Source organism: Pagrus major, chromosome 9 (genome assembly GCF_040436345.1).
Source record: "Pagrus major chromosome 9, Pma_NU_1.0".
In the NCBI taxonomy this organism is placed as follows: Eukaryota; Metazoa; Chordata; class Actinopteri; order Spariformes; family Sparidae; genus Pagrus; species Pagrus major.
The window spans coordinates 28,552,603-28,567,729 of record NC_133223.1 but is presented as its reverse complement, the minus strand read 5'-3'; the positions used below and the strand labels follow the sequence as shown (position 1 = coordinate 28,567,729).

Here is a 15,127-nt window from a genome sequence, read left to right as displayed (position 1 = left end):
AATTTTTCATTTTATGTAGTAATTTATTCATTCTAAAATGTATTTATTTAGCATTTAGTGCTGCATTTATTTGTGATTGTTTGGATTTTTCAAGATAATAAACAAATAAGTAAATGTGTAAACAAACAAATAAATAAATAAAATAATTAATTTAATGAATAAATTGCTAAAACAAATGGGAACATAAATAAATTAGGGAATTATTTTTGTTATTATATTATTTTGGTGCATTTAATGCGTATTTATTTATCGATTGATTTTTGATTTTGGCAGTTTTGGTCCTCCATATGTAATAGACTCCTTCTCTTCTGAGGTCCTGAGGGAAAAAAAACAAAACACCAACACCAAGAAGAGGCCTAAATGAAAACATAGTTTTTCCTGTGACTTAATTACTTCTAGTGATGAATGTAACTAAGTACATTTACTCGAGTACGGTTCTGAAGACCAATTTTGTGGTACTTTACTCACTTTACATTTCCATTTTCTTCTTCGTTATACTCCTACCACATTTGTACACTACCTACATTTTGGAGGCTCATATTTAACTTTATACTCACTACTTGTATTTGATTACTTTAGTAACTAGTTACTTTGCAGATTGCATGCAGCATCAGAGCCAAAGCACATTTTTTTAATGTATTATAATAGATAATAGATATAGCTATTAGCCCAGATAATACTTTTGATATGCAAATTAAAGGGACTTGGGGCAGGATCAAGAAATAAGACTCAATAGTGACTCTGCGGCCGTTAGGGTAACTGCAGCCATCAGCCGAGCCGGCGTGGGAGCGCGCATGAACTCTTCACAGCAGTGCAGCTGATGCCGTCTCATCCCTATTCGTTGACTCAAGTGCCTTAATGTGAGATGCCAGACTTGTTTTGTATTTTCCAAGTCAATGTTATGACTGTAACTGAAAGTTGTTCAATAAAGTGTTTATAAAAAAAAAAAAAGCTTGGTCAAGTGCCACTCGCGTCGATACCTGACGCAGGAGGCTTCCCCTTTGCGTTGGTCTTATCCTCTACACATGAAGCAGCCGGGAAGCTGCTCACTGTGTGTAGCGACACACAAGCGCAGCGATTTACAGTTACGGTTGATGCAGTCTGAAAGGCACGGGCGAAAGCAAAGACGGCATATCGGGGGACAGAGAGATCGTCTCTGATACGGGATTGCTGTGTGTTAGCGGCTAATGTTGCTACACAGACACAAACAAACCGTTAGCCTGTGGCTACAGCCAGCTGCTAACGTCACATCCCGGATAACAGGTCCGGCTCTCGGTCCCATATATAAAGGGACATATTTCTAACTATTCGGTTTCAGACTAAAGGACCGTGGAAAATGCGCAGTCTGTAACTATTCAGTGTTACACAGCGGTGGACTAAGTTACGTGTTTGCAGCTAACGCTACTTTGCACGTTAGGTCACTCGAGTCCTCGGTGATCTCATATGATTTTCAAATCAAGCTCTAAACATGACCTGTAATGTTTTCTTACCTGGTTACTAGGAAATGAGCCAGTCAGCATCTATTTTCAGTCCCGAATCAAGTTGAAGCTGCCTCCATGAGTCCAACACGTATCCGATGTATATTCAGGTGCCAGCCCGCTTTGCTCGTAATTTTGTTTCGACTCACGACATGCCGTTGATAAAACCTTTGTTTTCTTCTTAGTATGACTTTTTAGTGGACTTTGTGTGATGGTGGGTCGTTTGCTGGCTGTAGCAGAATCCATTACTACCCAAACACTAGTTTGGGTCCGCCGCGTTTGTTTACTTCCTGTATCCAAGTCGAAAGCCGGTCGAGGACGCGCATTCAGTGTCATCTGACGTCACGTGCGCAGGACTGCGCGGGAAATTCGAGCCCGAATTGCAGTACATTATGCAGCACACAGCCTGTTCAAGGCAATGGAGAGATACGTGGGTGGACTCATTCTTTTTGGTTTTGAACGCTTCATCACCCATTAGCATTAAAAATCTTAAAATGCATGTTTATAATTTCACAGATCCTGCCCCAAGTTCCTTTAACTCTGGTATCCTCTCGACTAAAAACGAATCGTTTTTTTTTATATATTTTTTTTCTATTTATTTATTTACAAATACAGAACGAAACAAAACATTTTTTTTAACAAACTCACCATGCTGCCTGCACTCCATAATGATAGATAAACAATTATAATTATCTATATGGATTAATCATTAAATCATAAAACAGTAGGAACAAACAAAATATCATGGGAATTCAAAAAGCAGGCAGCACATTTATCATTTTCACATCCCAGCATGTGATTTGAAAAGCAAAGTGGCCTACATAAACAGACAAACTAACAAAACAAAACAAGACAAAACAAAAACAAGAAACAAAAAAAAAGAAGGAAAGGGAACTGTATAACATCGAGGCTAAAGGAGGGAAAAAAGGAATAGTAGAGAATTTTGTTCATGGCCAAAGGAGTGCAGAAAAGAAAATGTAGATCTAACTCCTATATTGACTTCTATTGGTGTTGTGGTGGCATCATATAATAATAATAATAATAATAATAAATACAATTTAAAAAAAATAAATAAAAACGAATCGTTGTCAGCAGGATTCAAACCTGCGTGGGGAGACCCCAATGGATTTCTAGTCCATTGCCTTAACCACTCAACCAAGGACCTGCTGGCTCATGTTGTTGAGGTGAGACATCAATTGGACATCGAAGGTTCTGAGGGTTGAGGCCCCCTCCACAGCTACTGCCTCCTTGGCCCGGCCCATGTTCCACCTTGATGCTCCCTCCAGCATGTACATTTGCATGTGCACTGCATTGCATCGCCAGCCTAAGAAACAAAATACTCTGTTCAGTCAACCATTATTGTAAAGTGAATACATATGAATACCTGACAGTGGTAATTGTGTTATTTTGAATAATTACAACACATTCTCTGTCATAACATAGAAAAGAACATAAAAAAAAAAGACATACAATACAGTGTGTCTTGATGCAAATGTACCTGGAATGAAAGCACACTGGTGTCGGTGAAAACACTCCAGGGAGGAGGACCCCCTACCACTCCTAAGGATGTCCAGCTCTTTGCCGCCCTTCTGCAGTGTCCCCACCTTTGTGTACAGTTTAACACCTGCAGGGTCTTGGAGGCACTCCAGGTGCTTCTGCTGCACCTCCCAAACATGGCGCATGCTGTCATGGTTCACCAGAAGCAGCCCTGTGGTGTCCGTCAGCTCCCACACTGACTCCAGCAGCCCTGAAATCATGCTCCGAATCTCTTCCACTCCACGTATCCTCCTTCTGCAGTGCCTCTTCAGCTCCCCTGGGCTGATGGTGGCCATGAGTTGTTCCTCAGTGGGAGCATGTCCGCTGTGGCTGCTCTTCCACTCCGCTCTCTTGGCCTCCTTCAGGCATTGCACATCCTCCTGGTCACATTCAAAGATGCAGGAGGAAAGCTTCGGGCAAAAAATGCCATACAGAGGGTGGTGTTCTGTAGTGAGGATGCAGTTAAAGCGTCGCATAAAATGGAAGCTGTCCAAGCGCACTGCAGACCTTCATGGGTGAAAGAGTTTAACCACAGAAGACACACCTGTGAAAAACAACCATTGATAATTACATAGACCAGAACACCTGTGTGTGGTTACACCAACTCGGGCGCTGCCCAATGGACTCTATGCACAGCTCCACTACTTCCTGAACTTAAGGCAGCTCCTTTATTTCCTGTCTTACAATATTGGACAGACTGATTAATCCAGGTGTGACTGATCATTGTGACTACTCAGTCACACCTGGATTAATCAGTCTGTCCAATATTGTAAGACAGGAAATAAAGGAGCTGCCTTCAATTCAGGAAGTAGTGGAGCGTAACAAAAATACAAATAAACACATAGATCGACATAGATGACCTCAGGTTCAGCTTGGCCCGCATTCTTGTAGCGAGTGACGATGCCTTGGCACAACTCTTCCAACCCTGCACCTTCACCCGTCGTCAGAACAGAGTTCAGAACCTGGCCAAACTCGTTGCCGATGTTTGTCATCCATGCAGCACTGTCCCCGATCCCACCAGCCAGCTTCTTGGTGATCTGTAAAACAAACACTACTTTCAAAAACAAGCTGAAGACATTGCCCCACTGAGAAGTAAACCCATTTCCTGTTTTGTTGTAATTGTACATGTTCTATTTTCTATATTTTTTACTGTTGAAACCCTAACCTTCTTTGTTGAATCCATCTTTAGAACTCTACCATAGGTAGAAGTGATCACTCCCTTCATCTCATCCAGATGGCTGAGGATGTCGTTGGAGTGGACCGTCTCAAACCATTGGGCAAGTGGAAGGGGCCTGAAGGGTGGTGGAGGAAGATGGACAGCTGCAGAGGGGACGAAGGTAGCCATCTTCATATGCCGCTCACAGTCTGAAAGGTAGCAGATGGTCTGACGTGCCCACTCCTCGCTGTGCGCTTCCTCTATTGCAGACTGGAGGTAGGAGGAACTGTTACCACTGGTCCTCGGCTTCAGGAAAGACATACATTTTCTGTCCAGAGCCAGCTGTGTTGTGAGGACAGCGGGGAACAGGCTCCTGTGTGCCACATCCAGCTGGGAGAGCATATCCTGGCTCCATGGGCAGACCGGCTGAGAGCACTTGCTGCAACGTTGATAGTCCCCTCCCACTAGATAATAGCGGCTATCCGCATCGATCACTTCCCTGACCTTCCTGTAGATGCCGGAGCTGTTCATTTTCCGGGAACACTGTGGGCATTTAAGTGGAATCCCCCACATCCTCATTGGTGCCCAGATGAACATCCTCTGCCGGTAGTACCACCCAGGCTCAGGAGGAGATGGTTTGGGCTCCAGTGGTGGGTGAAACCAGCAGGCCTTGATTTTTTTTGTTTCAGCTGGCCTGTAGGCTCATAGAGGCACTTAGCAATCCACACCTGATCGGCTTCCTGGATTACTTTACGAAACTGTTCAGGAAGAAAACCTTTCCAATGAATTGAAGAAGGTTTAAGTGGAGTTGCAGTGTGGTGTGGCGTGGCAGAGCTACTTGAAGGAGGGAGCAGAGATGGCGATGGCTTCGGTGGTGGTAGTGTTGGCCTTTGCGGTGATGGTGTTGGTTTCTGCGGTGATGGCATGATGAATGCTGAATAGTGAGCCAGTTGGATGTGGTTTAGAAGACCAACAGTACCCTGCACCTTGGCCCCACAGGTGTCACACATCTCCTCTGTATGGTGGTCAGAGAGGTGTTCAGAGAATTTTTCTCCCTCCACAAGCTCGTTGCACTTGTAGCACTGCACTCCCTGTCCTGCCACTGATGCTCCTGCCTCTGTATCTCCTCTCCTTGTCTCCTCTCCCTACCTCTGTGCCGACTCAGACTCGCCCTGCCTCCGTGTCTCCTCTCCCTACCTCTGTGCCGACTCGCCCTGCCTCCATCTCAACTTCTCCTGCCTTACTGGAGCCAGCGGCTGATGACAGGTCTGCTGGCTGGGGGGGATGGGGAGTACAAAAAGAGGGCCAACTAAGACACACTACACTAACAATTTTCTTCAGAATTGTGCAGATATATATTGTTCAATAAATAAATCCACATGTTACAGTGACTCATCGGGACTTAGTAAATAATTTCACCTACCTTATGGAACCCACAGGAGCACAGAAGGCTTCTCCCAAACAGATCCTTTGTGTGTCTCTGCAGGGGAGAAGCGTCTATATTCTCCAGGGCCTTTTTCCGTTTCTTGGCCCCTGGACGTTTGCCCGTTGAGAAGTGGTATTGGCCCTGGGCATATTTAATACAGATGTCCTTCCAGTAAGTGTCTGGTTTCCCTGTCTTAGTCATCTGCAAACATTAAATAAAAAACAGGTTAATGTAGGTACATAATGTATGTATGTATGTATGTATGAAGGCATGTTTTGCATTACTGTTTTATTATTGTTGTGAAGCACTTTGTAAATGTATGTTTTAAAAGGTGCTATATAAATAAAGTAATGATTATTATTATTATTATTATCATTATTATTAATACAACACAGACAGATGTAAAAATAATATTCCGCTGACGAAAAATTAAACTTGGCACAATTAAGCATGTTTAAAACACCTGGACACATCTGTCTGCTCTGCTCAAACACATAACCAGGCTCCATTACCGGAGGGGAGAAAACGCCACAGATAGCCGATAAATTACTATTCCACTGACGGACAATGACACTTGGCACAATTCTTTCACATCTTAAGGCTTTTTCCGAGAAATCGGCAGCGTTTATACAGCAAATAAACAAAGAAATAAGTTACTATTGGTCTTCTGATTCTGTCATATCACCAATATCCCCACCATCGCCACACAGTGCTAGTATATGTACAGCGCCGCCATTACGGGCAGAATCTCCATTAGCAAAACGGCTACGTAACAAGAAAGTTGAAATACAAGTTGAATTACGTGCTAACGGGACGGGAAATTAAATCGTGTATTGTTTTGTCACACGGTTTAACATTCGGCTTATACATGGCGTTGCTTTTATAAGTATTAATCAAGTTTTCCGACCTTTTTTCCGTGTTTGGTGTTCGGCTGTAATTATGCGGTGTCGGTGAAAAACATGGCCGACATTCTAAAGAGATAACCCCGCCCCCTCCTACGTCACGTGACCTTTGTTAGGACTTGTTCGGAACCGTGTTCGGACCTCGTCTGAAACTCTTTGATCTCGTTAGGAATGTGTTCGGACCTGGGAGGCAGTCCAGAAACTAGTAGTATCCGTGCTTACAAGTGGGAAAAAGAAAGTTACAGGAATATCAGTTTATATGAAAAATGTATAAGATACAACAATAATATAAGTGAGAAAATGAATGAGTAATGAGTATAAAAGAAAAGAAAAAAAGAGAATAAATAAAAACAAGAACAAACACAAAATCAGAAACAAGAACAAGGAGTTTGAACTGGAATGAACGGCGACCAAATTCTTTATGTCTTAGGTTGTATTGACTACTGTAAGGAATTAGAAATTGTTTTAAGTATGAAGGAAAATTAAAGTGAATGCATTTAAAAATGAATAGTGACCAGTGAAAAAATCTTCTGGCTTTTGGGGTTAACCAATTCAGAGATTCATAAAGATTACAGTGATGAGTTCTGTAAGGACATCTCAGAACAAATCTGCAGAGGCTGTTATAAAGCACGGTGAGAGGACGAAGATTTGCTTCCGTGGTGTTCTGTAGTCAAGAATAGGGAATATTAATTGTGTTATGATTCTCTTCCGGGCCTGTAATGTGAAACAACCAATGGAACGATACAGTAATTTCAATTTTTGATATGGATTAATCATTACATCATAATTTATTTACATTTATCATTTTCACATCCCGGCATGTGATTTGACAAAGCAAAATGGCCTACATAAACAGACAAACTAACAAAAACAAACAAAACAAGGAAAAAACAATAAAAAATTTTTAAAAAATTTTAAAAAAAGAAGAAGGAAAGGTATAACATCGAGGCTAAAGGAGGGAATTATGTTCATGGCCAAAGGAGTGCAGAAAAAAAATGTAGATCTAACTCCTATATTGACTTCTATTGGTGTTGTGGTGGCATCATATAATAATAATAAATGAAATTTAAAAAAAAAAAATCAATAAAAGCGAATCGTTGTCGGCAGGATTCGAACCTGCGCGGGGAGACCCCAATGGATTTCTAGTCCATCGCCTTAACCACTCGGCCACGACAACTGATGGCGATGAATGTGGGAGCAAGGATATTACTCCCGGCTGACAGTGTCGCTGAATGAGAGGTTTTGACAGGGAACAGTCGTCTCTCATCACCCCGCTCCTCACTGATCTCTGAGGCCGGTGGTACAGTGGTGATGTTCGAGTTTCACCTGGGCTGTTATGAACGCAGCACCATCTGGTGGCGGTGGACGCATGTAGCTGATTGACACTTTCCCTCTGTGTGACTGCTTGACTCTAACTAGTAGTAGACTTTCTGCACCAGTGGCTGGATGAGTCTTCAGGCCTTTTACTCAAGAAGGCTGGTATGGAGGACTGAAACTGCCAAAATAAATACACAAAGTATTTACTAAAAGTATATGTAGACATTTATTTATGTGTAAAATGTGAGTGCATTCAGAAAGTATTCAGTGTTGCTGCCTTATGCTAAAATCATTTAGATTTTAGCATATCATTCAATTTATACTCAATACACCATAATGACAAAGTGCAAATTTATTGAAAAGGAAAAAATGAAGTATCACATTGAAATCAGTATTCAGACCCTTTAATCAGTACTTAGTTGAAGCACCTTTGGCAGCGATTACAGCATCGAGTTTTCTTGGGTATGACGCAACAAGCTTTGCACAACTGGATTTGGGGATTTCCTTTTTTTTTTCTAAAGTATTTTTTTTGGCCGTATTTCAATAGGACGGCTTAGAGATGACATGCAGCAAAGGGCCACAGGTCAGACTTGAACTCTGGCCTCTGCACACGGGTTGCACACTCATGTGTGGCACCTGGATTTGGGGATTTTCTGCCATTCTTCTCTGCAGATCCTCTCAAGCTCTGTCAGGTTGGATCTGGACAGCCATTTTCAGATCTCTCCAGAGATGTTAGATTGGGTTCATGTCAGGCCTCTGGCTGGGCCACTCTAGGACATTCACAGAGTTGTCCTCTGTTTTCTCGGCTGTGTACTTAGGGTCATTGTCCTGTTGGAAGGCGAATCTTGGGCCCGGTCTGAGGTCCTGAGTGCTCTGGACTAGGTTTGCATTTTATGGATATCTCTTTACTTTGCTCCGTTCAGCTTTGCCTCAACCCTGACCAGTCGGCCAGTCCCTGCTGCTGGAAAACCACCACCAAAGCATGATGCTGCCGCCACCATGCTTCACCGTTGGGATGGTACTGGGCAGGCAATGAGCGGTGCCTGGTTTCTACAGACATGATGCTTAGAATTGAGGCCAAACAGTTCAATCATGGTCTCATCAGAACAGAGAGTCTTGTTTCTAACAGTCTGAGAGTCCTTTAGACGCTTTCTTTTGCGAACTGTCACTGAGGAGAGGTTTCTGTCTGGCCACTCTTCCATAAAGCCCAGATCAGTGGAGTGTTGCAGTGATGGTTGTCCTCTGGAGCTAAGCCAGAGTGACCTTTTTTTTTTTGTAGCCTTTCCCACATCTGTGCCTCGACACAATCCTGTCTCTGAGCTCTGCAGGCAGTTCCTTCGACCTCATGGCTTAGTTTTTTCTCTGATACGCACCATCAGCTGAGACCTTTGAATACTGATGTCAGTGTGATATTTCATTTTTTCCTTTTTAATAATTTTGCACACATTTCTAAAAATCTGTTTCCACTGAGTCATTATGGTGTATTGAGTATTGAGAATTAAAAAAAAGAAAAGATTTTAGCATAAGGCAGCAACATAACAAAATATGAATGCACTGTAAATTGATAATTATTATTTGTTACTGATAGGATAGCTAAAAGATGACAGGAAACGGGAGGAGATTTACCTTTGTGTTAATTCCCCTATTTATTCACTTTCCCGCTTGTTTTAGCTTTTAATTTATTAATTAAATTATTGCTTTCTTGGATTCATTCACTTCATTTCACCACAATATTTTTGAGTTTTGCTGTATTATGACTTCAGGGAAGCTTTTCAGGACAGCTGATTGACCTGTTTCTACCTGGAAACATCTGACGATTCTGCTTTCTTCCTCTCTCTCTTGCCTCTCTGTGATTGGTCAGCGTGCTGCAGGTCGACTCTGGTCTCCTCTCGACTAAAAGCGAATCGTTGTCGGCAGGATTCGAACCTGCGCGGGGAGACCCCAATGGATTTCTAGTCCATCGCCTTAACCACTCGGCCACGACAACTGATGACGTTTGTGCTTTGAAATTTTGAAATAACTAATCAGAAAGGACTTATTTGTAGCTGACGTTGTCTCATCGCGCTGCTCCACACTGATCTCTGAGGCCGATGATACAGTGGTGCTGTTCCGCTTTCACCGGGGCTGTTGTGAACACAGCTCCACCTAGTGGCCGTGGTAGTAGCTCATCTGCACCAGTGGTGGGATGAGTCTTCAGACATTTTACCAAAGAAGGCTGGTATGGAGGACTGAAACTGCCAAAATCAAACATAATAAATAAATAAATGCACAAAAAAATGTTTATTAAAAATACATGTAGACATTTATTAATGTGTAAAATGTGAAAATAGTTTTTAGCATTTTATTTATTCAATGATTCCTTTCTTGGATTCATTTATTTATCTATGTATTTATTTATGTATCATGCAAAGGAATCGAGTAATTAATACAATAATAATACGTAAATGAATGAATAAAAAAATAAATGAATCTCCCCCGACCACTTAAATCACTGTGGACTCTTAAACATTAGATCTCTATCATCCAGAGCTGTTTTAGTAAATGATTTGATATCAGGTCATAATACTGACTTATTCCATCTCACTGAAACCTGACTGTGTAATGAAGCATATGGCAGCCTTAATGAATCCACTCCTGTCGTATTAATACTCACATTCCTCGAGACACCGACCGAGGAGGCGGAGTTGCAGCCACCTCCTGAAGTTGCAGCGTCTCTGTACGTAAATTATTTAAGGAGTACGGTCTAGACCTGCGTGTCATGAGATGACTTTTGTTGTGAATTGGTGCTATACAAATAAAGATTGATTGACTGATTGAATAGAAAATAAATGGGACAGTAAATAAATAGGGGAATGAAGACAAAGGTAAATAAATATAGAAGCAAATTAAAACAGCAATATCAACTTATGTCGCCCAAAAATTTGTGAAGCATCGATGCGTAAAGAACTTTAATGTTGCAGCTATTTCTGGGTATCTTAATGACCTAAATCTGTGAAGAAATGAATAGCTAAAGGTAAAAATCAAAGTGTAAAGTAGCATAAAAATACTGCTTCAGTACAGCACTTGAGTAATTGTACTTAGTTACATTGCGTCCCTGATCATTGCACTTCAAGGTCTTCAGGAAGTAGAAGAACAGTTGCAGATGTACATCAGTAAGAAATGGAATAAAATCAGATGCTACACATCAGCTTCAGAGTATCTCACTTACCAGTTCAGTTGCTGCCCTTATTTCTGAAACATATCTTTTGTCCTGCGTGAGCAGCAGCAAACAGAACGACACGCCTGCATGTGTGGATGTGTTGAAGACATATTTTAAATAGACGCAAAGGGCCACATGTGGAGGAAGAATTCAGACGCTCAGCGATGCCGTAGAAACACTCCATTAAAAGTAGATTCCTGCATTTCTTAATGTTATTTTCATAAATGTAGTAAAAGTACTCGCTTTTCTTTTATACATCATTAAATTAATGTTGATGTAAAAATATGTGAGGTGAATTTTACTGTTGCAGTCAGTCAATGTGGAGCCAATTCTAACTACGTACAGTTTAATCTGTAAATACATCACATTCTACAAACGTATCAGATGTTTTCTATATAAAAAAGTAACAATAAGCACAATATTTCCCTCTGAAATGTGGTGGAGTAAAAGGACAAAGTCACATGAAATGGAAAAACTCAAGTTTCACACAATTACTTCTTCGTACATTCATCTTGGAGTAAAGCAGCTGTGATGTCAGTGTTACATCTCCTGTGTATGACTGACACAATAAGGACTTTAAAGACAACAGATCTTATATTGTTGATGAAGGTTCTCAGTCATCCAGGTCATAGTAAATCTGAGTGCTGTATCGTAGCCAACTGGACTTGTTCCAGTTTGTTGAAGACGTGTCACCGCTCATCCAAGAGGCTTCTTCAGTTCTAACTAACTGGAGGAGAGTGGCTCAGGCTGGCTGTGGCTGTGGGGTAGAGCCAGCATCTTGTTATTGGAAGGTCGCTGGTTTGAATCCCCAGGTCTACGTGTCAGGCGTGTAACCACTGCCATCAGTGTATGAATTACTGTTAGTTGCTTTGGCGTCTGCTAAATGCCCTAAATGGCTTTTAAACTCTGTGTGGGAGGCATTAATGACACACGTGAGCTCTGAGTTTCAGAGTCGTTAGGGCCTCTTGTGGGTCGTTGGTCCAACCAGCCTTCATGTGGGTTGCTAAGGCTAGGTGAGCCCAGGTGTGAATGGTTGTTAAGCTGTCTGGGGAGGGAACTCAGTACTGCAGTGTAGGTGGGTGATAAGTAATGTCTTAGGCCACCTCCTCTGTTCAAGGACGGCCGTTCCAGTTTGACATAGATGGATTCCTTTACTTCCTTTACTGCTCTTTCAAACCATCTGTCTTCTCTGGCCAAGATGTTTACACTGTTGTCCTCAGAGGAATGATTCTTCTCCTTCAGATGTAAGTGGACAGCAGAGTCTTGACCTGAGGAGTTGGGCCCTCCTGTGTTGTGCCATTCGTTTATGGAGAGGTTGATATAAAGATCTCGAAAAGGTACCGAGAGATTCTCTGTATCTCATGTGACAATATCAACAACATCACTGCTTCATCAGAGGACGCCACAAACAAAGAGTGACACGGCATTGTTACATTTCGTGATATAAATTATTTATTTACATTTACAGAAAAATGACCCCATCAAGACAATGTAGTAATAACTATTGGAAATAGAACCCAAAGATACAGAAGCTGACGTCATCGTCACAACCGAACAGAGAGCTCTATAATAACATTGTGCCCTCTGTCAAAGGTCTCCTATAACACAAGGTGCAAGGCATCACGTGTAGCCCCGAACCCCCCCCACCCCACCCCAACCCAACCCAACCCAACCCACCCCCCCACCCAGAACCGGACGACACACACACCTCATTTAAAGCCCGTTACCCTGCTTTGCACTACCCCGGTTTTGCTTTAACCCCTCATCTAGAAACGACAGACACCGGCTAGCCCGCCTCTACCAAAGCTCACACATCTAAGACACATTCACACTCTCACTCATTCACACATTCTGTATCCTCAGCAGCCCCACCCTCCTCCCCTCAACACCTCATGGTTCAGTTTTTTTCAGAAAAACCCTGGACGGAAGTGACAAGGTGCAAGGAGACACATCGGCGACTTGGGGGGGGGGGGGGGATTTGGCGGTGGCGGCGGCGACTGAAGACAACGTCCTCATCATCATCATCATCGCTGACTGGTACTCGCCCAGCTCTGTCTCTGCCGTGCCACCGTCCTCCCTGGGCATTCTTTAAGTTCGTACTGGGAGAGAGGGGGCGAGGAGTGAGGGGAAGCAGATCCTAATTTTTCGGGTTGGCCTACAAGGGGGAACATCTAACGCCACAGCGCTCCGTAAAGTGGAGGGGGGGGTCTCTGTTCGGCGGGTCTGGGCTCAGATAAGTCGAGTGGAGGCGCGCATGGTGTTCTCCGTACTGAAGTGGACATTGTTCTGCTTCTGACGGTTGATCCTGTTGGTCCGCGGGCACTTCCTGTACAGGGGGAGGAGGTGAGGGAGGGGCACAAGAAGATGCATGTCGGGGTTAATGATCATTCTGATGCCAGAAAAAGACCAAAAACACACATTCAACCTGTATGTAGCCTGAGAGGCCAAACCCAGGGCTAAAAAGTGAGCTCTTTATGTCTTTATCTCAGTATCTCTTGCAGCGACGCCCTTTCGAGCTGACTTTTTCCAACATGTAACAAAATGTCGCACGCAGGAGTCGAAGCACGTCGATGACCTGTTTGTCCTTTTAAGTGAATGGAAGTCTTTACAATACGTGGGAATCGTTCATAAAACGCGACACACCGTACACAGCCCGGTCTGTGCGACAGAGATAGGACGGCGAGGTGAGAGAGTCGCAGGGCACTGACGTACGTGTACTGTAGGATTCATTCAGCTGAGCCGTGTGATGTATTGTGAACCTTTACAAGGTGGAGTGTATTATATATTTTCTGCTTTAAATGAATATCGCTGAGCAGCAGGAAACATTAATGGTACTGTAGCTGTGTTCAGTGTTATAACTCTCCCTTCTTCTTCTTCTTCTTCTTCTTCTTTATCTTCTCTCTTTACCCTCTCACCCTGCTCCCCTTTACGGCTGCTCTCTCTCTCTTTTTGTCCCTCCTCCTCCTCCTCCTCCTTTACTCAGAGGAGCAGTTTTGTCTCGGCTAAAACTCTTTTAAAATCTTTTATTAAATGTCATAAATTGCTTAGGTCAGCCGGAGGCAGACGAGCTGCAGGGTATATATGTGTGTGTGTGTGTGTGTGTGTGTGTGAATCTGTGGGTGTCAGTGGTTTTCTTCTGTGAATACAAAACTCCTCTTCAAACACAAGCGTGTATGCTTGCCTACACAGATATCTCTGTGTATCTATGCTTGTACGCACGCCCTGCACGTTTTTTCACTTCAGATGTGTGTGTGTGTTTGTGTGTGTGTGTGTGTGTGTGTGTGTGTCCGCAGGGAAAGGAAAGTGACAGTGCTTTCTCTCTCTGCGGTGAAAGCAAGGTGACCTTTCGGCTGTTTCCTCCGGGCTCAGGAGCCCCGCGGCCCCCCTTGTGACTCCCTAAATATACACAACAACATGGAAAACACTGCTCCCAGGCTCATTAGTAAGCTGCGTTTGTGAGTGTGTGTGTGTGTGTGTGTGTTTCTGTCGGGGCGTGACTCACCTGGTAATGCAGAGCACCACCACGCAGATGATGACCACCTGGAGCGCTCCGATGATCGAGGCGATGAGGACGTAGTGCAGTTTGCCAGATCCTGGCACCACGTAGAGCACGTTGTACTCCTTGATGTCACACTGGGGGCCTCTGAAACCCGAGTGACAGCTGAGATCACACACACACACACACACACATCAGGTGCACACACACACACACACACACACACAGACAGAGAAAGAGAGAGAGAGTCACTTTGTGGCGCTGAGAGACAGGTTCATTATTTTTGTGTTTCTAATTGAAACGTCAGTACCTGTTGTTGGGTAAAGACACTGTGGGGGGAACAAAGCACCTGAGCGACACCTGAGCGACTGTGAGCTTCCTTTGCTTCAACTGTTCAGATGAACAGGTCCGATAAGGACTGAGTGTTCGGACTGAGTGGCTAAATATGAAAACGCTTCATTCTGGCCTGGTTTCTGATGCCAGTGGATATTATTGATAGTAAAAAAAACAACGTTCAGGTAGTTGAGTCAGTTGACTCAGCAGTCTTGTCCTCTTTAGTAACACACCAAGCCATTTCTTCAGCAAACCTCCCCTTCCCTATATATATATATATATAT

The 15,127-nt window shown here is 43.2% G+C and overlaps 1 protein-coding gene and 2 non-coding genes across 4 annotated transcripts in view; all 3 read right to left on the bottom strand.

Moving 5' to 3' along the window:
- Positions 1 to 7,593: 7,593 nt before the first annotated feature.
- trnas-aga (transfer RNA serine (anticodon AGA)) lies at positions 7,594 to 7,675 on the bottom strand. Its single transcript has one exon. It is a non-coding gene; the product is annotated as a tRNA-Ser (tRNA).
- A 2,045-nt stretch (positions 7,676 to 9,720) lies between these two features.
- Positions 9,721 to 9,802, bottom strand: trnas-aga (transfer RNA serine (anticodon AGA)). The gene has a single exon. It is a non-coding gene; the product is annotated as a tRNA-Ser (tRNA).
- A 2,903-nt stretch (positions 9,803 to 12,705) lies between these two features.
- Positions 12,706 to 15,127, bottom strand: part of tmeff2a (transmembrane protein with EGF-like and two follistatin-like domains 2a) — a 118,129-nt gene continuing 115,707 nt past the window's right edge. For both annotated transcript variants that reach the window (XM_073473695.1, XM_073473697.1), the window contains exons 9-10: positions 14,517 to 14,675; positions 12,706 to 13,340 (exon numbers count right to left, since the gene is read on the bottom strand). In XM_073473695.1, coding sequence (XP_073329796.1) covers positions 13,244 to 13,340; positions 14,517 to 14,675 — 256 coding nt within the window. In that variant the 3' untranslated portion in view covers positions 12,706 to 13,243. The remainder of the gene's footprint in view (positions 13,341 to 14,516; positions 14,676 to 15,127) is intronic.